Genomic DNA, 24194 nt, shown 5'->3' on the forward strand with positions numbered 1-24194 from the left:
AGAAAGTCTATAGAAATATAAAAAGTCAGGCTATTGAGTCAGGCTATTGGTCCATCTAGGTCAGTATTGTGTACACTGACTGGCAGCAGCTCTTCAGGGTTCCAGACTCTCTCAGCTCTACTTGGAGATGCTGAGGATTGAACCTGGGGCCTTCTGCATGGACTGTCACTGAGCTAGGGACCTACTTTCCCTTAGAGTGCATTCACAAGAGACAGGGCCCTTTTGGAGATGCTGATACCTGGGGAGCTCTGACATACCCTCCTGGAAGATGTTTGTCAGGCTCCCTCTTGACTGTATTTTAGACAAAAGCTGAAAGAAGTTTTGTTTTGACAGCCTTTTAAATAATTTAATTTTATAATTTCTGTTCCTATTTTTAAATTGGATTTTTTTAAAATAGTTTGATTACTGTTATAAGATTGCATGATTCTAATTTGTATTTTGTATTTATATTAATAATTTTTAACTGTAGTGTTTTTATTTATTTGATATGAGACCCTATAGATGGTTTATGAACAGAAAAGTGGTGTAAAAGTACTAACATTAACAACTGCTCCTCAATGACATTTTTTTTGCTGTAACATCAGTGAAATCAATAAAGCCATCCAGGACTGAAACAATGTAAGTAGTCACTAAATATTCCCCTTTGCCCCCAAAAGATATTTTATAAAAATGTCTGTTATAGGATTTGGCAAACAACATCTTCAAATACATGTATTTATAAAAATTATACCCCACTTTTCACCGCATCAGGGTCTTAAATCAGCTTAAAATATACACTTCTCTCTCCGCCTCACCCATGAGCTAAGGATACAGTAGCAACGCAATGCTTCAGCAGAGATGTGTCAGCAAATGCCTTACAAATAAGGGAAGAAAAACAACAAACAAGCAAGCAAGCCAAGTGCCTCCTTCCACATTATGTAATAGCAAACCTAGGTTTGCCATTAGAAAGACACTCGACTGAGCCAGTGTTTCTCAACTTTTAATTTTGTTGTTGCTGGACTACAGTTCCCATAATTCATGACCATTGGCCATGCTGGCTGGGGCTATTGGGAGTTGTAGTCCAGCAACAAAAAAATAAAAAGAGGTTGGGAAACACTGGCAGCCAACCCTAGCTCCTGTGCTATGACGTGTGTATGATCCAGGTGTTTGCAAACACACACTCAACGCTTTACCGTTTCACATGTACCATTAGCTGCATATTTAAACATAAACATCTGAGCTCTCTCCATGGAAAGCTGAAAAAGAATGCTCAAAAGCAACGACAAGAGTGCTGCCGTACAAAGCTATTCAAACTAGCCAAGAGTAATGGCCAAAAATGAATTCTGCTGCAGCTATCCTCAAGGTAGCCAGAGTAGGTAAAAAAACACTGTGGTGGTTTTAAAGAAAAAGTGATTGATACCTGAGAGAAGCTAAATAAATTGAAGCAGGTGGTTTGGATTATGTGAAAAGGTGGCATGTTATAATGTGTATATAGTCTGTGGCTTTGACTGTCTCAGACCTGGAATTGTTACATTTGATCCTAAATATATTGCTGTGAAGCAAATTCCATTGATTTGCCACCCCCCCCACACACACTTTGTTCTTTTGTTATACTACAGCAACCTAGTGCCCTCCAGATGTGTTGGACTATAACTCCCATCAGCCCCAGCCACAGGGCCCCCCTATCCCCACGCTTCACCTACCTTTCCATTGTTTTTTGCGGCGTGCGCAGGTTTGCCATCAATCAAGATGGCGGGCGAGGTTTCCCTAAGGAGCTGAAGCCTCTGCCGCCATCTTTGTTGATGGCAGCAACGTGCGCATGTAGCACACATGCGTGCCATCAGCTAAGATGGCGGCAGAGGCTTCAGCCCCTTAAGGAAACCTCGGCCGCCATCTTTATTGATGGCAAATCTGTGCACCACAAAAAACAACGGGAAGGTAGGTAAAGCGGGGGGATAGCAGGGGGATGGCAGTCCGCAGATGCTTCCACAGATCACAGAAGGAGAGTGAAGGGACCCCTGTAGCTCCAGGGGCCCTCAGGCCAGTGCCCCACGGGCTCCCAAGACCTCCGGCCCCCTAGGCTTCAGCCTACTAAGCCTAATGGATAATCCGGCGCTGCCCAGCCACCATGGCCAATGGCAAGCAAGGTTTAAGTCTATCGTCATCATCTGGAGGGCACCAGTTGGAGAAATCAGCACTATAGTCTACAACCCTCCCTGTGGGAAGAAAGTAACAAATGAACTAGGCTGTGCAGTGACGCTGAATCATTGAATATTTGGCCTTCTCTTATTTTGATGTAACAGTATCTGGGGTCTGAAGTCTGATGCCTGAAGCATTACACTACTTCATGCAAAGGCAAAAATGCATTTCGTTCCCCATTATATCAGTACTCACACAGCAATTCTTGATTTTTACTGCTTGGTGTGGAATTTGATAAACTCTATCTGTGACATTTCTTGTTAGTACAGGCTATAACAGGCAAACAATGCAGCAGGGGTTTAGTAGTATATGTGAGAGTTACATGGTGAAGAAATGGACGAACATTCCAGTATGGAGAGGTCTGCGTGGCCATGGCTCAGCATTAGTGGCTCTCACAACATTGCACGGATAATGCATGCAGGTCTACTATACCTAAGGTGGGTGCACTTGCACTTCGACCGCGATCTTCAGGCATCCAAATAATGCACATAACCACACGTAGCACAAGGGGGAGGAACATACCCAAGACAACAAGATAAGACATATCAAAACTTAACACTGGCAAGACAAGGGGAGAAGTTTTCCCAAAAAAACGACACATGCATAATACACAGAGGAAACACACAAGTGGGCCAACTTAGAACTATTAAACATTCAGTTCTTCACACCAAACAATTAAGACAGAGGTTTTAGATCTGCATAAACGGAACAGCGTATAATTACTTTCACACTACATTTAGACATTTTCTTGGAGTGCACTCAGAGTGCTCTATGTACATTATCTTAGTGATGCTGACAACAGTTTTGTAAACTAGGCAAGAGTTACTGACCCCATATTTCAGACAGGGGCTGAAAATAGCTGCTTGCGTAAAGTCGCTTAGTGAATTCATGGCAGTGGTGAGGGACTTTCAAGGGTTCTTTTTTTTACAGCACAAAAAGATGTTAAAGTAAAGTACTTTATAAGCTTTATATCATCAAATCATCAATGTGCCACCCAGCAGAGCTCTTCAGAATTGTCCAGGGGCTATTACATGCTGGCCCCAAGGACATGGTAGAACCATCTGAGGCCCACTGTAATGAATTTGCTAGGCACTTCCAGGATAAAATATTTAGCATCCGCCCGGACTTAGACTCCAGTGTTATAGCAGATGAATCAAGCGGGGTATCCAGAGCACAGCCTTGTCCCAATTTCTTGGATGAGTTTCAGTTGGTACAGCTTGAGGACGTTGACAAGGTGCTTGGACAGGTTCGTGCAACCACTTCTGTGCTGGATCCTTGCCCTTCTTGGCTAATAAAAGCTAGCAGGGATGGAACAGCCAGCTGGGCCAGGGAAGTGATTAATGCCTCTCTGTGAGAGGGGGTGGTCCCTGGCTGCCTGAAAGAGGCGGTAGTGAGACCACTCCTGAGGAGACCCTCCCTGGACCCAGAAAATCTTAATAACTATAGGCTGGTGGCAAACATTGCTCGGCACCCTGGACTCTCCAGTATGGGGTTCAGCAGGGGTCAATTCTGTCCCCCATGCTGTTCAACATCTACATGAAACTGTTGGGTGCGGTCATCCGGAGCTTTTGAGGCTCAATCCAGACAAGACTGAGATGCTGCTAGCGGGTGGTTCGTCTGACCGGATGGTGGAGGTCCAACCTGTCCTGGATGGGGTTGCGCTCCCCCTGAAGGAGCAGGTTCGTAGCTTGGAGGTTCTCCTAGAACCTTCTCTGTCACTTGAGGCTCAGGTAGCTTCGGTTGGTGACCCAGCCACGCCCCTATCTGGATAGGGATAACCTGGCTTCAGTTGTCCATGCTCTGGAAACCTCCAAATTAGATTACTGCAATGCACTCTACGTGGGGCTGCTTTTGAAGACGGTTCGGAAACTGCAGCTTGTGCAAAATGCAGCGGCCAGATTGGTAACAGGGACCAGACAGTTCGAACATATAAAACTGATTCTGGCCCCCTTGCATTGGCTGCCTGTATGTTTCCGAGCTTGATTCAAGGTGCTGGTTTTAACCTATAAAGCCTTACAAGGGTTGGGACCACAATACCTGATGGAACGCCTCTCCCGACACAAACCCACCCGTACACTACACTCAACATCCAAGGCCCTCCTCCAGGTGCCTACTCCGAGGGAAGCTGGGAGGCTGCCACACGGGAGAGGGCCTTCTCAGTGGTGCCCCCCAAATTATGGAATTATTTCTTTGACGAGGTGTGCCTGGCACCAGCACTGTTATCTTTTCAGCGCCAGGTGAAGACATTTGTCTTCTTCCAGGCGTTTTAGCATGTGTTTTTAAATTGCTTTTTAAAAATGTGTTTTTAAAGGTGTATATTTGTTTTTAATGTTTTTAATTGTTGTAAACTGCCCAGAGAGCTTCGGCTATGGGGCGGTATACAAATGCAATCAATCAATCAATCTTTCATTCACCCTTGCAATCTTGTCAGGTAGATTACCAGGCACAATTACACTGTAATAAATGAAACAAGATGCACCATGTCATCCATCTTTTTTGTTGTTGTTGCATGGTTGGCTCGATAATTAGCTGTTTTCAACTGCTCAACTTTTATTTAGAGTTTATATACTTTGACTAAGGCTTGCCTTTAAAAGTCAGGAAAAGAGGGTGTAGTAGTCATTTTGTAGACAGTCAGGTTTGTTTCTCCTAGAATTACATCCTACGCTACATCTAGGATTCAGGCTGCCTTACACGAATGTACACCTTTCAATTTAATAAGCAAGAATCATTATATATTTATTAAATAAGAGATTGTTGTCCCTGAGACACTTGTCAACTGCAAGATTAACAACATATTTCTTGCTAAGGTTTCCATAATCTGGCTAATTCCCAACCAATGCCAAATCCACTGGGCCAGGAGAGACAGACTTCTCAAATGCAAACATTTCTCATGGCTTGTCCATTTCTGTCCTTTCCTTAGACCCTATTCCTCACACACAGGCACTTATTTCCTGGTAAGTATTGAAACTGCTTTCTTATGGGGTTACCATAAATCGTTACCTTATTTTATTTTCACAACCTCTATGCAAGTCTAGAACTAGGCTTGTAAATAGCTACTTATAATTAATATGTTAAGAATTACATAATTAAGAACTGTACAAATATTTTAATTGGAAATATTTTTGACAATACATGCGTTAGAAGTTAAATACGAATCACCTATGAAATCAAGATTAGGACAAATACAAGCAATGTAGTTTTTTATAGGATGAAGTACTTTATGCATGGATTGACTTGTGTCATCTATTGTTCTTGCAAAGAATACACTGGGTGGGGAAACACAACAAAATTCTCAGTGCATCCCCAGATGGTCCTAACACTGCCTTTGCAACCAAGTTAAGAGATTGTTTATTTTGCTTTCATGGAGCTGTGTAAAGATATTAAATGAAAGAGGTTATCTTTGGAAGCAGCACTGCTAAGTATGACCTTATGTTAATCTTATTTCTATTCAGAAGCAGGAGTGTAAAAGAAGGGACACAGCAAACCCACTTCCAGCACTGTGGTAGAAAGGAGGACAGGGTGGGTGGTGAAGAAGACTATCCCATTGCAAATCATCAGCCCACTCTACTCAACTTACACTCTTTGTCTCTCTCTGTCTCTCTCTCACACACACACTCACACACCCGCCCACATTTTGGACCTGAAGAACCTTTCATTTCCTCATGCTGCCCTGTGCAACTGGACCACAGATAAGAAATTCTGGGGAGGGAAGGCTAGGTTCCTAACTTCGGCTTTTAGACAAGTAATTTTAAGCGCTATAGTCTTTATAAAAGGGAATCCAGGATCCAGGATCAGGATCTAGTACATCTCCCACTTTACTGCATCTAGAACGTGTTGTATGATGTGGGCTTATGGATATATCTTTCCTACATTACCCATTTACCCCTTTTTGCAGTAGAAAGGCTGCACAGACAGCACATATTGGAATGTGCATGTAAGCCTTGTATCACACAACAGATCCTATCTGAAACAAGTACAAGAAGTTGTGCTCAAAATTAACGGAGAGAAATGTAAGAAGAGTGCAAGGGAATAATACATTACTTGCCCATCGTTTTGTGAAAGAATCGGAACATTTAAAGTGGCAATGAAAGTATTTTTTGTTCATACAGTGTCTGCTTTTCCCCATGAAACACACCACTTTTATAAGTGGAGACTATCTTCCCCTATTGCTTATTAAGTTTAGATATACCCAGTGAAAAAAACTAGACCTCTGCTTTTACTGAACCTACCCAAGTTAGGTGCACTGGCCGTCCTTTTGCTACTTTTGATCTTGAAAAAGCCTCGCCCAAACGAAGACCGGGCTTTACGAGTCCCAAAGGCATCTTCTGCACCTGGGGATTTAGGAGGGAGGGTTCCATATTTGCCACTCTCCATAGGTGCTTTGCTCTGTTCGTTTAGGAAAACAAAAGTTAAAACTTACATTACTGTACCATGGCATTATTGTATTCAAGTGTTCAGAAAGATAAGTAAGAAATGAATGTTCATAGCTAACTAGAACATGTGTCATAGGAAGAAGTCTTATACCGAGTCAGACCATTGGTCCATCTGGCTCAATATCATCTACACTGACTGGGAACAGCTCTCCAGGTATTTCAGGCAGATCTCTCTCCCTACTTGGAGATGCTAGGAACTGAACATGGGGCCTTCTGCATGCAAAGCTGATGCTCTCAAGCCACTCAAGCCCTTCAATACACGGTCCGTAAACAGTACTTCAAAATGAATGAAGAAGTGATATCTTATGTTAAAACTATTTTGAAAAACTTTAAAAGGGGTATTATTTCATAACAATGTAAGGCTTTAATTTGCTAACCTGTGTTCCTCCAGATGTTGTTGGCTTCCAATTCCCACTAGCCCCGGCCTGCCAGCATGGCCAAGAGTCAAGGATGATGGGAGTTGCAGTTCAGCAACTTCTGGAAGACCAAAGGTTAGCTTCCCCAGCTTTAGAAAAATCTACTAAACAACAGCAAAACACATGCCTTCACACTAGGTTTTATATCATCATCATCTTCCTCTCCACCACCACCCCAGTTATGTTCCGACACACGAAAGAAAAAGGCAACGTATACTCTGGCTTTTTAGCATGTGCTTTTTACCAGCATGCCAGTGCTGAGGGAGCGATTTAGTAGCACTTTGGAGTCAACGGCTGTATTCTGACTATCATCCAAGGCTAGGAAAGAGTGCCATAGCCATACACTCCCCTTTCCTCTCCCTCTGCTACACACCATGGTGTGAAGATCCTGGCTTGCATTAAGCCAGAGTTTACTGTTGCACCAGAGCTGGAAAACTCTGGCTTAATGTTGATTAACAAACCAGGGGGGGGAAACAGGATGCAATCTAGGGAGCATCTAATTCCATTGGCTCCATTAGGACTGAGGTGAGCATAACTTTCTCTGGATTGCGCTCACAATTCCTTCTTTAACACACAGCACAGAGACATTACCTCTTCTTGCTTCTGTACAGACTCTTTATCCTGTTAAGAGAAAATTGGAAGCACTAAATAATTTAGGTAAACTTTATTTCAATAGATTCAATTAACTTCAACTGAAACCTGTTTAGGTCAAGTCATAACACATAACTGAGTGTACAGGATAGCCTATATAAGTATTGTGAGAGGTTACACACACTCATTATTTGGGGGGAAAAACCCAGAGCTGCATTTATTAGAAAAAATAAGGTAATATCTTCGAGAAAGTCTTTTTATAGCACTTGGAACAGATTCTAACTCATAAGGATTCACTGAACAAATGGATAACCCTATACATCCAAAGGAGCATATTGTCCCACATATACCCCGTTCCCCAAAATTTGGTATTAGTCAAAATGAGCCTGTTTTACATGTGTAATTGATCAATTGATACTATGCGGTGCAATCCTCATTCATGTGTGAACTAGACCTCAGAGGACCTAGCTGAGGGGGTGGGAAAGACAGCATCGCTTGGCGCTTTAAGAGGACCAGCTAACAGTTCATTTAAAAACAAAGAAACATAGGACTACCCACATCAGATACTTCTTTCTTCAAGTTTCCAAGGCTGCTAGATTTTTGCAGAACTGAAGTTCTAGAAGCAATCACAGAAAAAAACAGAAAAATAAACAAATGAATCTTGCATCCTAGACACATTCTTTGAATTAGAATAAACATTAAAACAAGTTGCAAAAGGTGAAAGGCAAAGAAATGGTGAGTTAAAACAAATTTTGGTTTTCCCCCTCTAAACTATAGTGGCACACTATATGAATCTGAATGGTTGCCATATTATTTCATTGAGCACTACAGCAGAGTACTGGATAAGAAATTGAGCTCTGGACCAAGAAGCATCCTGGTTCAAATCTCCCTTTTGCCACTCTCTTAGCCCCATCTCCAAAAGTGGGAAAAATAAGGGCTGAACTAGACATTCAAAGAAAAACATGGGGTTTCCTCCACCCAAATATTCCCTCTTGCAAGTGCACACCCACCCATTCTGGACAATTTTAATATTTTTTTCCCCCAGTTGAGTTTCAAATCTGACAGAAGCCTGGCTCTGGGAAGCCTTTGAAAAGAGGAGAACAGATAGGCACAGAAGGGTTTAAGAAACCCTCACTTCCAGTAGGGCCAATGAATCTGTCAATTTCAGTTTTCTCACTTTCTTATTTTCTTTCAATTTTAAGTTCAGTTCACCACATTTCCAGTTTAAATTCATTAACATTTATCTGAATATAAACATCTTATTTTTGCTAATATACGCATTATTGAAAGCAATTTCCCATAATCCAATGCATTTTTGCATGTTATTGTCTCCAATATAATGCATTTTTATACATACTTTTCCTTAATAAGTGCATTTGTGTACACATTTTGAAGCTGTATTGCAAAATTTAGAGAAGTATGAATTTCAAAGGATAGTCAAATTTGGATTCACATAATGTTTCAGGAAGCGCAAATTAGGTATATTCATATTAAAATGCAAACTGAACCAAATTTCTCCCCCATCCCTGACTCCCACTGATGTTCCCCTCAAGTGCCTGTGCACACGCGCACATACACATGCACGCACACACGCACGCACAGAACAAACATGAGTTTGGGAACATGTATTTGTGAGATAATGTACAGTTCACCCAAATACTGATCTGCCCTGCAGGATGACCGTAGGAATTATGGAGCTAAGTGTACAAAGTACACAATACAAATACCTTAGAAATGAACATTAATCCTGAAATTCTCCCCTTCTTCCAAATTTTGAAGTAACATGTTTGTAATGACACACCTCAAACATCAACTTGCATGCCATTTCTTAGCAGCAAAATTGAGGATATGAGCACAACAAAAACAGTAGTTCTTCAGTGTTTCAAACATGCAATCAATAAACATGCTTTACTGTTCTGCTTTTAATTTATTTAATTTATTTTAATTTAAAAGTCAACGAGTCATTCAAACAGTAAACTGCTGTTTCACTGATTACAGAAGCCGAACAAAAAGTTTCTGCAAAATTGCAACCTAAGCGTAATGCATTTAAGCTAATATATATGGCTTTCAGCTTCTCATCTCCCCACATTCCTATATTTGTGCACTTTCAAAGTAATTTATGCTATAATCCTACACATACCTGGGACTACTTCAGAGTAATTATACATAGGATTGCGTTCTAAATTACACCAGCTATATTTAATTATTTAGCAGCAGAGATAGATTAATACTGATGGGCCATCATAATTTTTCTGGAAGGACACCTTACAGAGCCATGACATGAAACAAAAAACTAGCTCAATTCAGACATCACACCTCATCATGATTTGTGCTAGCCATATCTCCAAAACAACAGGCTAACCAAAATTTGGAGCTACTCATTTGCTTTTGTTTCCATCTGTTCCACACTCCTGCATCTAGGGGATAGTGGCCTCCAGAGATGGAGCTATGGTTGTCAGTGCAGACATCACACTAAAGCACAGTAAAAGCTTATTTCACCATGATGAAATGCCTAAATATAGCTTCTGGTTAATGGAATGTTGTATTAACCTAGGCTGGTTCAAATGATGCTTGAAGAATATTCTCTCTCACCCATCATACAGAGGAGTGAATGAATGTGCTTGTTCATGAGGGAACACAATGTCTACATAGGCCACACTCCCACAATTGATTTCCCTATCTGATGAATAGATGGCAGAACTGAGGCCACTTGCACAAGACATAATGCAAACATTCTTTCTTGAATATGCAGGACCAGCGAGCATGCCCACATGTCCCTCCCTCCACAGCAGCCCTTCAGGTATCATCTAAACTAGCCCTCTTTTCTACATCTCCTAAAAGCTATAACATCAGTGCTACAAACATCAAGGACCATTTAGTAACCATTAAGACTTCCCTCCAGAGCATGGTATTATGATTCTAGCCTCTGTTTAATGCACCCTAGAGCAAGCAAGTTCACCAAATACCATTGAAATGCACTTAGTAACCACAAATTGCCAATAGGTAGTACACATTGTTCAGTACAATATTCTTCCCATACTGTCCGTTTCTACTCCCACTCCTTGCTAAGAGTCGAAGAAGATTATATTTAAGTATTCAATGCATAGTAACTATTGTGTTAGAAATTCTGTTATAAAATGTACATCTCAATTCAGCAAAGCATTTAACTACTTTGTTAATTTAAGCAAGTGTGGTACTGATTAATAATTTGGGCATATCAGAAATCTACTATGCCAGCCAGTCTCTACTTTGCCTTAGCACAAAAGGCAGCCACAGATCATATAGGAACGTATTACAAAATTCTGTAAATCCCTGGGGCTATATAACTTGCTTGAAGACGTTTCATACTGCAATAGAAAGCGAAAGCTAAGCTAGATTAATACACTGAACATCAAGGGGGCAAAGGGAGCATGATAAATGGATGAAACAAGACGAACAAGGTAATGCATTCAATAGTTTTCAGCTTTTAAAATATGCCTATGTGATATTAAATGGTACTTACAATTTTGTATCTCCTAGTTGTGTTTCTGTAGAAGCTACTGGTGTTTGTTTTTCACTACAAAAAGCAACAATATACAACACGTTAAATTTAAGGCATCTCATCAAAGTGTCTCCTCTAATAAATTAGAACTCTTTCCACACTGATATCATCTAGGAATGGGATGAACGTGGCCAGTGCAATGTTTGATCCAGAGGATCAATATCTCAAGCAAACTGCCAACAAATTTCACCCAACGCTAAATTTGGAGGTAAATTTGAGGTGTTTTCACCAATGCAAAACATCTATAGGGATTTTGAGAGAAATTTCGACAAGATTAATAAAACCTGTTGGAAAAGGACTAAACTAAGACTCCACCAAGTTTTGCCTGCAGAAAAAAATGATTTGAAATTATGAGGGTCCTGATCATATGAAATATTTATAGTAATGCTTTCCATACTACATCTAGACACATTTTTCCTCAAAAAAAATAATAATAGTGTCAGCTGGGGCACAGTCTTTTTTTGCCCTGGGGACCACACACAGGAGTGGGCAGCACACTTGTGCTTGCAGACACATGCATCCTTCTTATCACAGATATACATATAGACACACACATACTAACCTCTTCTCTCTACTCCCCAACACTCTCAATGCGGACAGAATTGCTGTTCCTACACTAGAATGGCAATATTTTCCCTACCACCTAGCTGATCGCTAATCACTGGGGAAGGTAGGTGGGGCTAGATGGAACTTAAGAGAAGGTTGCTGAGGGCTGCAGATGGTTTGTTGATTGCTAATCTGTAGTTTAAAACATGTAGAGGCTTAACAGGCTCAAGAAGGGATCCACCTACTAGTCCAGCACTCTGTTAGCCAACAGAGACCATCCAGATGCTTTTGGAAAGCCCCATAAGCAGGGCCTGTCCTGTTCCTCCACCACCCCTGCCCACATGCAGCTAGTAGTCAGTGGCATATGCCTTCTGAATATGAATTCATTTAGCTATTATGTTTAGTAACCATTGATAGATGAATTAAAGAAGGATAGTCTACCATAGGGGTGGAGAAACTGGCCTTCGAGATGCTCTTCGACTACAACTCCCATCAACCCCAGTCAGCATGGCCAATGATCTGGAAAAATGGGAGATGTAGTTCAACAACATCTGGAGAGCCACAGGTTCCCCACCCTGATCCAATGCTTTTAAAAAGCCATATAGATCTACTGGCCATAACTATATCTTGTGAAATGGAATTCCATCTATTAATTGTGTATTGAGTGAGACAAGACTTGTTTGATGCTGTTCTAAACCAGTCTATTTCACTGGGCAACTCCCAATTTCTGGTATGAAGACATGGAGAAAGCTTCTTCCTATACAGTTTCTCTGCAACATGCATAGTGGTCCCCCCCCTCCCAAATTGTAATCCTAACTCCACTTACCTGGAGTAAATCGCAGTGGATTCAATAGGATTTATTTCTCAGCAGACCTGATGAGGACTGCACTGTCAGTTGCCTTTTTTCTAAATAAATCATTAGCCTTTCTTTGCTCTTTACTTTCACATGATGCAAGCACTGAGGCATAGCTACTAGAAATGGTACCCAGAACAAGCAATTTGTCCTGCCCAGAAATGAAGGATTCAGACTGAGGCGGGTGATGTCTTTTTCTCTTTTTATTAAAGTTATGGTTACATCCAAAGTGGTGCGCTTGATATACCTGTCTGCTCTGACTCACTACTTCCACTAAGTATCCTAACTAGGCAGTCTCTGCAGCGTTTGGGGAAAGTTGACTCAGCACTTGTGCCTTGGAAGATACCGGCTTAAGTAGGCAAGGTTTTCGCGCACAAGTGACTGCTCCGCCTGATTCCCACCCTTTGAAAGTCTCTTCTTGTGCCTCATTGCACAGGGAGAGAGGGGATGAGTCTCAGCAGGCCCATCCGACATTGGGGCTTCACTAGGTGACAGTGCGGCCTCTGGAAGCTGGATGCTGATTGGTTGGGAAGCGTTTGAAGTGTCTGGCAGGGATTCCTGCACAGGAGTAGATGGCACGGTTTGAGAGTCGCTTCCCAACTGCTCGGGCACTTGACTTGCAGGCAGGGCAGGAGCTGCCTCGGTGGAAGTGCCGGGCATGGGAGTTTGAGGGCTGCCAGAACCCTCCTCACTCATCTCTCTTCCTCCAGCTCCCCAAGGAGCCTTGTCCTCATCTGACTCCCCTCCCTGATCTAACTCTCCCTGTGACTGGGGCACAACACAATTACTCCGTTTTGTCATTTACATGTTTCAACGTTGTATTTCAGCTTATTTGGCAAACATACCATTATGCTGTTGCCAACAGCTGTTGACCTAATTTGCTGTATCAAACTGCCAGTATTTCCTTATATTTGGCACATTTTTATCACACCAGGTGGCATGTTGTATGTGTATTTTGTAAAGAATCCACACCTGAATTCACTTGCAATTTCCATCTTCGACTGGCCATCTATTTTATCAGTACATTCTGCTGAATGTCTGGATGGTGAAAAAGAAGGGATGGTAACTTGCAAGACGCTAGTATGGATCTGTAGTGAATTCTACAAGAAAAAAAAGGACACTCCTGTTAGAAGTCAACAGAGATACACAATTATTAACTGACTACCAGAGCACAATACACTCAAGGTTCAACACCTTGAAGCACAGTGCTTTTAAGTTTTAGCATTCAGGATGCTCAAATAAATCACAGAATAGTAGAATTGGAAGAGGCCTGCAAGGCCATTGAGTTCAACTGCCTGCTCAATGCAGAAATCCAAGTTAATATTGATAGTCATAGATCCTCAGATCTATTTGTATGGTCATGGGTCCTTTGTTAAATACAACTGGAGTAACAGACCCAAAACAACATGGAATGTTACATATAGCATTAAGTATAATACAAATCATACTTGTAACACTTTTGCATCCATCTAAAATTCACTCTGATATCATCTGAGCTATTATCTTGATAGTCAAACGTTAAAAGGGGCCTTCCAATAATATCTTTTCCCTTCATTCAGAACTCTAACGTAACACCCGTTACAAGGTAAAATGCTTTAAAAGTGGGAGAATCAAATCCCTCCTAACTCCTTTAAATCATTTACAATACAGCAAAACGTGACAAAGATTCCTGACAGCCTTCATCACAAGGATATACTCTTTCTTCCAGTTTGATAGTCATAATTTGACCATAAATTTGTAAGACTGAGAATATGCCACACAACTATAAACATTAATTTATGGACAGCAAAAGCTACCAAAAATATTCATCAGCAAAATTAATGTCATTCAACAGTATAGTCAAAAGTCAGGATCCAAAGAGTCACATTAGGCAAGCCAAGCAGGAGATTTTAAATCCGTCCCTTTTAAGAATATACCCCTGAAGCTATGTAACAAACTGCTTTTGAAATACACCTAATTTTTAAAGAGAGCAGCATCTTGTGTTACATGGTAAGCTATTTAAGAAGCAGAAAGTGTATTCAACTAAGTTTGACCCAATGAAATTAAAGAACATACTGGTACTCAGAGCAGACCCACTGAAATTAACGAACATAAGTTAGTCATGTCTATTAACTTCAATGGGTCTGCCCTGAGTAGGACTAGTGTTGAATACAACCCAGAAGTTCAAAGTCTCTTCTTGTTTTTTATGTGAACCATTTAAGGGGTGAGGTTTAGGGCCAAAAAGCAGCACACAAATGATTTTATGAATGAATAAACAAGCATTCACATGGATTTTGGGATTCTGGTGAAGATGGGCAACAAAGACATATTGACAAGTGACAAAGTTTAATTTCTGACAACAGTGGGAATACCAGTTAAGTTTACAACAAGGGTTCTTGGAGAGAAATGTTAAAGAAATACCTCTTCGGCAGTTTTTGTTCTAAATTCTTCATGGTTTGGAGAGCCTTTTACTGGTGTAGGGGATGGACTTATCTCAGATTCATTTAGATTCTGTACATCTGACAAAGTAACTGAAACAGATCCTGAGTTTGCAGACTCCTCGCATTCATCATCCTTGCCTAACAGCATAGAAAGGAAAAATTATTGACTAATTCTCTTCGATATGAATATTCTTACTCTGAGCACAGAACTAGCAATACTCAGACTAATATTCATGTGGCTATTTATAGAGACAAATAGGGTATTTGTTTATTAAAAAAGAAATCCCTTCTAGTCTAGGATCATGATTCTGCAACTGAATTAACTAAAACAGCTACTGAACACACATCAGTACTTAAAAGTCAAATCTAATTCCAAGGGATACATGATATATTTCTTTCCCCCTTTGGGCAAACATACACTCATTGCAGTTGTACTGCTAACACACAATGGCTAATAGGGCAATTCTATACATATCCATTCAGAACTAATTCCCACTGAGTTGACTAGGGCCCACTTTCCAGGTGAGCGGGTAGAGGGCTGCAGCCTGGAAAAAAAGAGGTAATCAGGGGAAAAGGTCTTGCTAAATTTCTAAACTACACTTGGGTAGGCTAATTCCAGGGAATAAATCAACAGCAGTAACATCATTTCACAACCTTCTTGCAGGTGGTAGAGAGAGTAATGGTGAGGTAGCTAATTATTACTAGATTTATACCCTGCCCTTCCTCCCAGTAGCAGCCCAGGGCAGCAAACAAAAGCACTAAAACATTCTAAAAACACTTTAAAATATATTACAACAAAGCATCTTTAAAAACCTAGTAAAGCAAAGCATCTTTAAAAAACAAAAGCATTCATATCCCACCCTTCCTTCCAAAAGAAGCCCAGGGCAGCAAACAAAAACACTAAAAGCACTTTAAAACATCTTAAAAATGTCTTTAAAAAAAACCTTTAAAAACATCCTAAAAAGCAATTCCAAAACAGATGCAGATTTATTTTATTTATTTATTTAATTTAATTTATATACCGCCCTAAGCCCGAAGGCTCTCTGGGCGGTGTACAAAAAGATAAAAACAAGCACAATATATAAATACAATAAATACAATAAATCAAGAAACAAAACAAACAAACAACAAAAGAACCAAACAACGTCCAAAATACAGAAATGCTGTTAAAATACACTTTAAAATGCCTGGGAGTATAAAAAGGTTTTCACCAGGCGCCAAAAAGATAGTAGCGTCGGCGCCAGGCGCACCTCATCGGGAAGACTGTTCCACAGTTCGGGGGCCACCACTGAAAAGGCCCTAGCTCTAGTCACCACCCTCTGAGCTTCTCGATGGGATGGTACTCGGAGGAGGGCCTTAGATGTTGAGCGCAGTGTACGGGTAGGTTCATATTGGGAGAGGCATTCCACCAGGTATTGCGGTCCCATGCCATGTAGGGCTTTATAGGTCAAAACCAGCACTTTGAATCTAGCCCGGAAACAAATAGGAAGCCAGTGCAGATGGGCCAGAACAGGGGTTATATGAGCGGACCTTCTGGTCCATGTCAACAATCTGGCCGCTGCATTCTGGACTAGCTGTAGTTTCCGAACAGTCTTCAAGGGCAGCCCAACGTAGAGCGCGTTGCAGTAGTCCAATCTAGAAGTTACCAGAGCATGAACAACTGAGGCGAGGTCGTCACTGTCCAGATAGGGACGTAGCTGGGCTACCAGGCGAAGATGGTAGAAAGCATTCCGTGCCACCGAGGCCACCTGGGCCTCAAGTGACAAGGAAGGATCAAAAAGAAACCCCAAGCTACGAACCTGTTCCTTCAAGGGGAGTGTAACCCCATCAAGAACAGGATGAACATCCACCATCTGAGCAGAGAAGGCACTCACCAACAGCGTCTCGGTCTTGTCTGGATTGAGCTTCAGTCTGTTAGCTCCCATCCAGTCCATTATCGCGGCCAGGCAACAGTTTAGCACGTTAACAGCCTCACCTGAAGAGGATGAAAAGGAGAAATAGAGCTGCGTGTCATCAGCATACTGATGACAACGCACCCCAAAACTCCTGATGACCGCACCCAGCGGCTTCATGTGGATATTAAAAAGCATGGGGGACAGTACCGATCCCTGCGGGACTCCACAATGATTGGGACACTCAACTACTCAAAAGGCTTGTTGAAAGAGGAAGGTCTTCAGTAGGTGCCAAAAAGATAACAGAGATTGTGCCCGTCTAATATTTAAGGGGAGGGAATTCCAAAGTCTCAGTGCTAAGGGCACATTTTCTATGTTGTGTGGAATGGACCTCCTGATAAGATGGTATCTGCAGGACGCCCTCACTTCCAGAGCACAGTAATCAACTGGGCACATAAGGGGAAAGATGATCTTTCAGGTATCCTGGTTGCAAGCTGTATAAGGCTTTGTACACCAAAACCAGAAGTTGGCTCAGTAGTTCATGGGCAGCCAGTGCAATTCTTTCAGCAGCAGGGTAACATGTTGGTGATACCCTGCCCCAGTGAACAGTCACAGCACTGCAGTTTGCACCACCTGCAGCTTCTGGACCAATCCCAAGGGCAGCTGCACACAGACTGCATTACAGTAATCCAGCCTGGAGGTTACCAATGCATAGACAACAGTGGTCAGGCTATCCAGAAATGGCCGCAACTGTCTTACCAGCCAAAGCTAATAAAAGGCACTAGCCACTGACATCACCTATGCTCTAGTGACAAAAGTGGATCCAGGAGCACCCCCAGACTACAAACCTGGTCTTTCAGAGGGGGTACAACCCCATCCAAAGCAAGCAATTGACTAATTATCTGAACTCGGGAACCACCAACCCACAGCACCTCTGTCCTGCTAGGATTCAGACTCAGTTTATTGGCCCTCATCCAGCCCACCACTGAGTCCAGGCACTGGTCCAAGGCTTGCATAGCCTCTCCCGATTCAGATGTTACAGAGAAAGAGAGCCGGTTATTATCAATGTACTGCTGACACCTTCCCCCCAACTCTCTGTATGTCAGCTCCCAAGGGCTTCATATACATGTTAAGCGTTCTCTCAGGGTCCCAACAACTGCCTGTTGGATTTTGGTGATTCTCTCAGCAAATAGTGATAGGGTTCCTTGAACAGTATCTAAGGCTGCACCCATGTACTAAATTGATCTGCTCAGGCAGAGGTGACTCTTTTCCGGGTTGACCAAGAACCCGTGGTCTATGAGACACACCAGCATCATCTGGATGTCCTTCCAAGCTTTCGGAAAAGATGAGGAGCCAATTAGCAGGTTGTTCAGGTAAGGATAGATGTGTACCTCCTAAGTCTGAGGTGGGCCACCAGAGTCACCAGAATCCTGGTGAAGACCCTGGGGACCAATGAGAGGTCAAAAGGTATGGCCCTATATTGAAAATGATAGCCATTGACCGTGAGCCTCAGAAAGCATCTGTGGGGTCTGAATATTGGGACATGAAGATATGCCTTCCTGAGGTCTATTGATGAAAGGAAATCCCTTTGATGAATCGCTTCTTTGATGGACATGAGAGTCTCCATTCGAAACTTGCAGTACTTGATGTACTTGTTTAGCGATTTCAAAGTGTGTACTGCCCAAGAGGACCTGTTTTCTTGGGTACCATTTAGAAAACTGAGTAAATGCCTTGAAATCTCTCCTTGGGTGGAACCGTCTCCATTGTTGAAATGAGAAGGAGGTGATTTATGGTTTCCTGAACCCTGAGCTGTTTGGCTGGGTAAGATAACAGAACAGAGGGTACAAAACATGGAGGAGGGGAAGAAGGAAACTCCAGATGGAGCCCCAGCTTGAGAGTCTGAAGGACTCGGTGTTCCACTGTGGTTAGGTGCCATCTGTGTAAAAACTGCTGGAGGCACCCTCCCACTGCCAGGGGAGGAGGACCATCAGGACTACTGCTTGCCATCTTGTAGGGCTGCGGCTGTGAATCAGCCCGAAGACTGCAGACAGCCCGTTATTGTCATGCTGGCAGTACCAGAAGGGATGAGAGGGGCGGACATCTCTACTTCTACCCACAGGCCTGGATCCATGAAAGCACTGAGCAGGAAAGTATGGGTGAGACACTCTACATAGTCTATTTTCTTTCTCTTTGGAAGATGGCATAACCTTTCTCTTGTCTCTGGACTCTATCAACACCTTGTCCAATGCTGCGTTGCCGAACAGTTTGCCCTCCACATACGGCTCAGATGCCAGGTTTGTACATGCTGTGATATCCGCTTCCCACAGCCAGAGCTGGAGAGATCTTCTGGTGAAAACCCCTGTTGTCAAAGTTCTTGTGGTAGACTGCATGGCATCCATGGAGGCATATGCCATAAATGCAACTGCCCCTAGAGATTTTTAGGAGAGGCTTCCTGTTTCAAGCCTGATCTTGCTAGGGAGGATCCAATAAATCCTCCAACCACAACAGGGAAGCTTGGTGAACACCAATGCCATTGCACTGGATAATGCACTGGCCTCATGAACCAGTCAAAGCCTGATGTCCATCTTATGGTCCATGGGATCTTTGAGCTGAGTATCTGAGTCACTGGATTCTATGATGGATTCAAGAGATGATCCATCCATTGTTGGTCCAAAACATAACGCTTGTTGGCTGTAGCCACAAACTTCTTATTCTGCAACGGAGTGTCAAACCTGGACTTCAGAACTTTAGACAATACTGAAGGCAGTTTCACTGCCCTAGACTTAGGCTGGATGATCTGGACACACTGTGGTGACTCAAGATGAAGAAGGAGCAGGAGCTACATCATTTTCCTTCAAGTCTAGAGTCTCTAGTATCTTACAAAGTAGAGGGAGATAGTGAAAGTCCTGAAACAGGGGGTTTGAAATTATCTCCTGACTCAGAAGCACCACTCCATTCTTCCTCATCCAAAACCAGCAAGTCCTGGTCTGGATTGCTATGGCTGTCTTCATGTGTGCCCTGAACAACATCACTCAAATTGGATAGTGCACAAGTGTGTTGCCAATCCATGGTGATTATCATGTGGGTCGAGTGATGGAGGAGGGATCCCTGTACCAAATGCTGCTGATGTGCTAGGTTGAGCTGGAAAGTGAGCTGGTAGCGCTCCTTGCTGACTCTGGATGGGTAGACAGTGACATGGCACTGTTAAGTTTACTCTAGACTCTAGCTCCCTAGAGAGGTCTCCCCACAACATCTCCCTTAGTTGCTGAAGCATCTAAGCGGACACAGAGGCAAGGAGTGTGGGCCACTGAGAAGTGACATTAACAGATCCTATGGTCTGCGAACCTTGGGACTGAGTCCTGATGGTGCTAGCTTGACCACCCTCCAGCGAATGCTGACCACCCTCCAGTATATGCTGGCTAGAGAATGATGCTGTGCTGTGGAAAGGAAAAATATCTGTGGTGGGGTATACCAAGCAGAGGGCAATCAATCTACCAGTGGGGGGGAGTAACGATGAGACTGAATAATCTGCTAAAACTGTGAGGAATACCCTTAAACGCCTCTGCTGTTAACCATGAATAATGTTTTGTAAAAAAACAGAACGTCAGGCAAGAAAAAGACAGGGTGGGAAGAAACCAAAATGGTGGACAGAGCAGTTGCAAAGTCTAATTTCAGTTAAGGAACAAGAATGAAGCATAGGGGAGAGATAGTGTAGGACAGAGTCAGTCTTGAAAATGCCATACAACAGAATAAAAAGGGTAAAGAACCTTTTTTTAAAAAAACACAGAAAACACTAATGAAGAGGGAAAAGAACAATAGTGGACAGAAAGACTAACAAATAACACAAATCTACATGCCTGAACTAGATAATCAGGAGCAGAGAGCACATGAGAATCCATTCTGGTGAAGGCAGAAAGAAAAACTGGTCCATAGAGCCAAGGGAAGACTAAAGGACTCCAGAAAATTGTTCAGTGTCTTTCTGCCTTCGACCACTAGGTAGAGCTCGTTACCCACCTGAGATCATCTTTACATGCATATGAGAAAGGATTAGAACCACTGTATAACAGTGCCACTGATACCCATCTCACCAAGCTTGTGCCTTCAGTGACAGCAACGGATCCAGAAGTACCCCTAAACCTGCTCCTTTAGACCCCATCCAGAGGCTGAATCCCACCTATCTGGTCAAAGGCACATCTACTAATAGTGCCTCAGTCTTATCTGGATTGAGTTTCAGTTTATTGTTTCCAGTCCATCAACGAGGCCAGACATTGGTCTAATACATCCACTGCCACACTTGCCGATGTAAAGGAGAAATAGTTGCATGTCATCTGCATATTGATGTCAACGCATTCCAAATGCCCAGATGACCTCACTCAGCGGTTTCATGATTTATCTGTTCTGCATGTAAACAAATCTAAAGTTGACATGACCAGGGTTACTTGGCCATCTAATTGCAAACAGAATGGTGCTACTCCATTAAGGAGAATGAACATATGGTATTCTTTGACAAACAGCAAAATGACCAATGTTAAGCTAGTGCTGTACCTTTTTTGACTTGAGCCAGTATCACCATGTCCTGCACTTTCTTATATCGATTGAGGGACTGCCGAAGCTCCTCAATCTTTCGATCCTGAAAAAAGAAAAGCTTATCTGGTTTAAAACTGATCTTTTGCTTTCCCACTATTCTTGGGCACACTGGGTAACCAAAAATATTTGGTGGTGTTAAACAATTGACTTTTTAAAAGTCTAACATTAAATTGTGAGTTAAGAAATCCAGGGTGTTAAACTGGGCACTTTTCTAAGAAAACTTCAGAATAATTTGTATTAAATCAAATGAAGTCTCACTTGTTCTATTATATTATACTCTTAAACTTTGTCATTTTCATTTTGGGAACTGACACCGATCCTTTCCACTTGATCATCATGATGTATATCCCACCCTTACTCCCAAAGGGAGCCCAAGGCAGCAAACAGATGAACTGCTAAAAAATGTTAAAAATAATTATTGATAATGGCAATAATTTATGCTCCTCTCATCTCAGTTTTTTCTGCCAAAAAGGCACAAATTCAACTACATCAACCAATACAGATCTAAAGAACATTCTAGTACCTTTTCTTCATTTGCTGCCATTAGAGATTCCACAGCTTTCTTCATTTTCTGAACCTCAATATCTACAGCACAGAAGAATTGAAGAAGTCAGCTTAAGCACAAGTAGAAAATTAATTATTTTCAGCCAACTCTAAAGCTTATAATGTACCAGAAACAAAAGCTGTACCATTATCTTTGTATTTTATAACAATCTAAAAATGTTTTAAAGAAAACAAATCCCAGTTTTTTCTGCAGCAAGTTATAAGCGACTTATCTTGATAACGACTCACAAAGATCAATCATCATGATACTTTACAGAGCTCTGGTGCTTTAGAGAGTTTAAAGCACAAAAGCAACATTTCACTAAACCTTACAACACAATTGTGTATATATAACAGTGTATATAGTATTATCCTCTCCATAGTGCAAGGCTCTGTGACTGACAGACAGCGGCCTGCCGAAGGCCACCTAAGAAGATCACAGCTGATATGAAATCTAAACCAGGGACTTTCTGATTCTTAGCCACTACAAAACTACAGTTCTGTAAAAATGCAATAAACAGGTTCTCTGAGATTAAAACAATTACAGCAGTATGCAACATATCATTTCTTCATTGTGCCAGCAGCCAAGCATTCCTTGAGGCACCAACAAGTTCAACAAGAGCAAAGGAATTAGGCCAATGATGACAATGGTAAAAGAAATTGATGGCATGGTGATGCTTAGCCATAACCAAGGATGGCTGTAGAAATGAAAGAATTGTGATGGGATGGTGTACATACATCTATCTGCTGTGATGAAAAGTCATGCTATAATGTGTAGTTGCAGCACAAATACCAAAAGGAGGTTAAAACAAGTTCACGATAAACTGTGCTTCATCCTTTATCCTCATTTACAATGAACATCCATATCATTCAGAGTTATAAATAAGAAAAAAGTGTATTACAGATAGTTCCATGAATAACAATGCCTTCATTTCCTACTAAATATCAGCTCAGTCAAAAAATGTAAGCAAGTTTTTTCCATATGCCAGTTGCCGTTCATTCAGAATTTCCTAAGTTGATTCTTTCTAAAATATACAGGTATCAGAGGAGAAAAGCTGATTATGAATATACTGCATGGTCACAATCCAACTGCAAGCTGGCTCAGGTGCAACACCAAACCATGGTCTGGTTTTACATGAACAAGTTCTGTGCTCTCTTCTTCCTCTCACATTTCACATGCTCCAATCTCGTCCCTCATTGCCGAATCATGCGTTGCAGTTATATCCAAACCAGAAAAAAACTATAGCTTGTGCACAGACTATTAGTGCAAATCAAATTCAAACAATGGCTTGCACAAACCATGTTTTGCCCTGTTTGGATGTGGTTTCCACTAAATCGGCAGTGAGGAAAAGAATGGGAACATGCAAACATAGGGCTCGTTCATGATCTGCCAAATCATGACTTGGTATTATGCGTGAACCACAAAGTTAGCCTGCTTAAATCCAGTGATTTTCAATGGGTTCACAAGTTTCTTCAATTCCGAGGTGGCTTATGGCCCAAGTGTTTTTCCTATTAAGGGGTGCAAAAAATAGGAAACTAGCCATAAAGAAAACAAATTCTTCTTGTAAGAATGGAGTATGTAGATATAGCTTGTGCCAAGATCAATCCCTACAATTAGATTAAAGTAGAATAATGTTTATTATGTGTTTAGAGCATTCCCAGGCACCTACAATTAATGGATCAAATAATGTGCAGTCCAAAATTCTTTCTAATTAGGAGAAAAATGTAACATTTAAAATGCAAGATTGAAAAGATCCACCTTTTATTTTGATTTCCATTGAAACTGGGATGGAAGATGAAGCAGTCTAACAGCATTTTGTTAAAATAGTTTGATATGATACATGCAGAAAACCGTATTGGAAAAATGTGTCAAATCTAAGTTCTTGAGGAAAGACACAGAAAACCTTACTTTTGTCTTTCAGCTTCTTTTTACAATTTTCATCTGTGCAGGAAAACCCATTGGATTGGAAGTTAGATGCAGGTTATAAGCATTAAAGCAATTTCAGCATTAACAAAAATAAATTCGTATGTATCTGTCCATGAGAACAGCTTCATTCATGATTCAGACAATACTGTAGTGTTGGATCTGCATCACTTCTGTGGGAATCATTAACTTACAATTTTCACAGAAATTTTGTTTGGTATCTTATTGCAAAAGTCTCTTGACAGATGGAAGAATACAGCACATTTTTAC

At 41.7% G+C, this 24194-nt stretch overlaps 1 protein-coding gene across 15 annotated transcripts in view; it reads right to left on the bottom strand.

Annotated features, from left to right (window-relative positions):
• PPFIBP1 (PPFIA binding protein 1) overlaps window positions 1-24194 on the bottom strand; it is a 181114-nt gene that overhangs the window by 24410 nt on the left and 132510 nt on the right. For 3 of the 15 annotated variants that reach the window (XM_061582182.1, XM_061582176.1, XM_061582175.1), the window contains 11 exons: window positions 23910-23942; window positions 21981-22042; window positions 21416-21500; window positions 14959-15116; window positions 13531-13658; window positions 11121-11174; window positions 10915-10965; window positions 8177-8234; window positions 7619-7648; window positions 6408-6564; window positions 2611-2643 (listed from right to left, as the gene is read on the bottom strand). In XM_061582182.1, coding sequence (XP_061438166.1) covers window positions 2611-2643; window positions 6408-6564; window positions 7619-7648; window positions 8177-8234; window positions 10915-10965; window positions 11121-11174; window positions 13531-13658; window positions 14959-15116; window positions 21416-21500; window positions 21981-22042; window positions 23910-23942 — 849 coding nt within the window. The remainder of the gene's footprint in view (window positions 1-2610; window positions 2644-6407; window positions 6565-7618; window positions 7649-8176; window positions 8235-10914; window positions 10966-11120; window positions 11175-13530; window positions 13659-14958; window positions 15117-21415; window positions 21501-21980; window positions 22043-23909; window positions 23943-24194) is intronic. The other 12 variants (XM_061582181.1, XM_061582180.1, XM_061582184.1 and 9 more) reach the window with 6 other exon arrangements.

This window comes from Rhineura floridana, chromosome 8 (assembly GCF_030035675.1).
Source record: "Rhineura floridana isolate rRhiFlo1 chromosome 8, rRhiFlo1.hap2, whole genome shotgun sequence".
Lineage (NCBI taxonomy): Eukaryota > Metazoa > Chordata > Lepidosauria > Squamata > Rhineuridae > Rhineura > Rhineura floridana.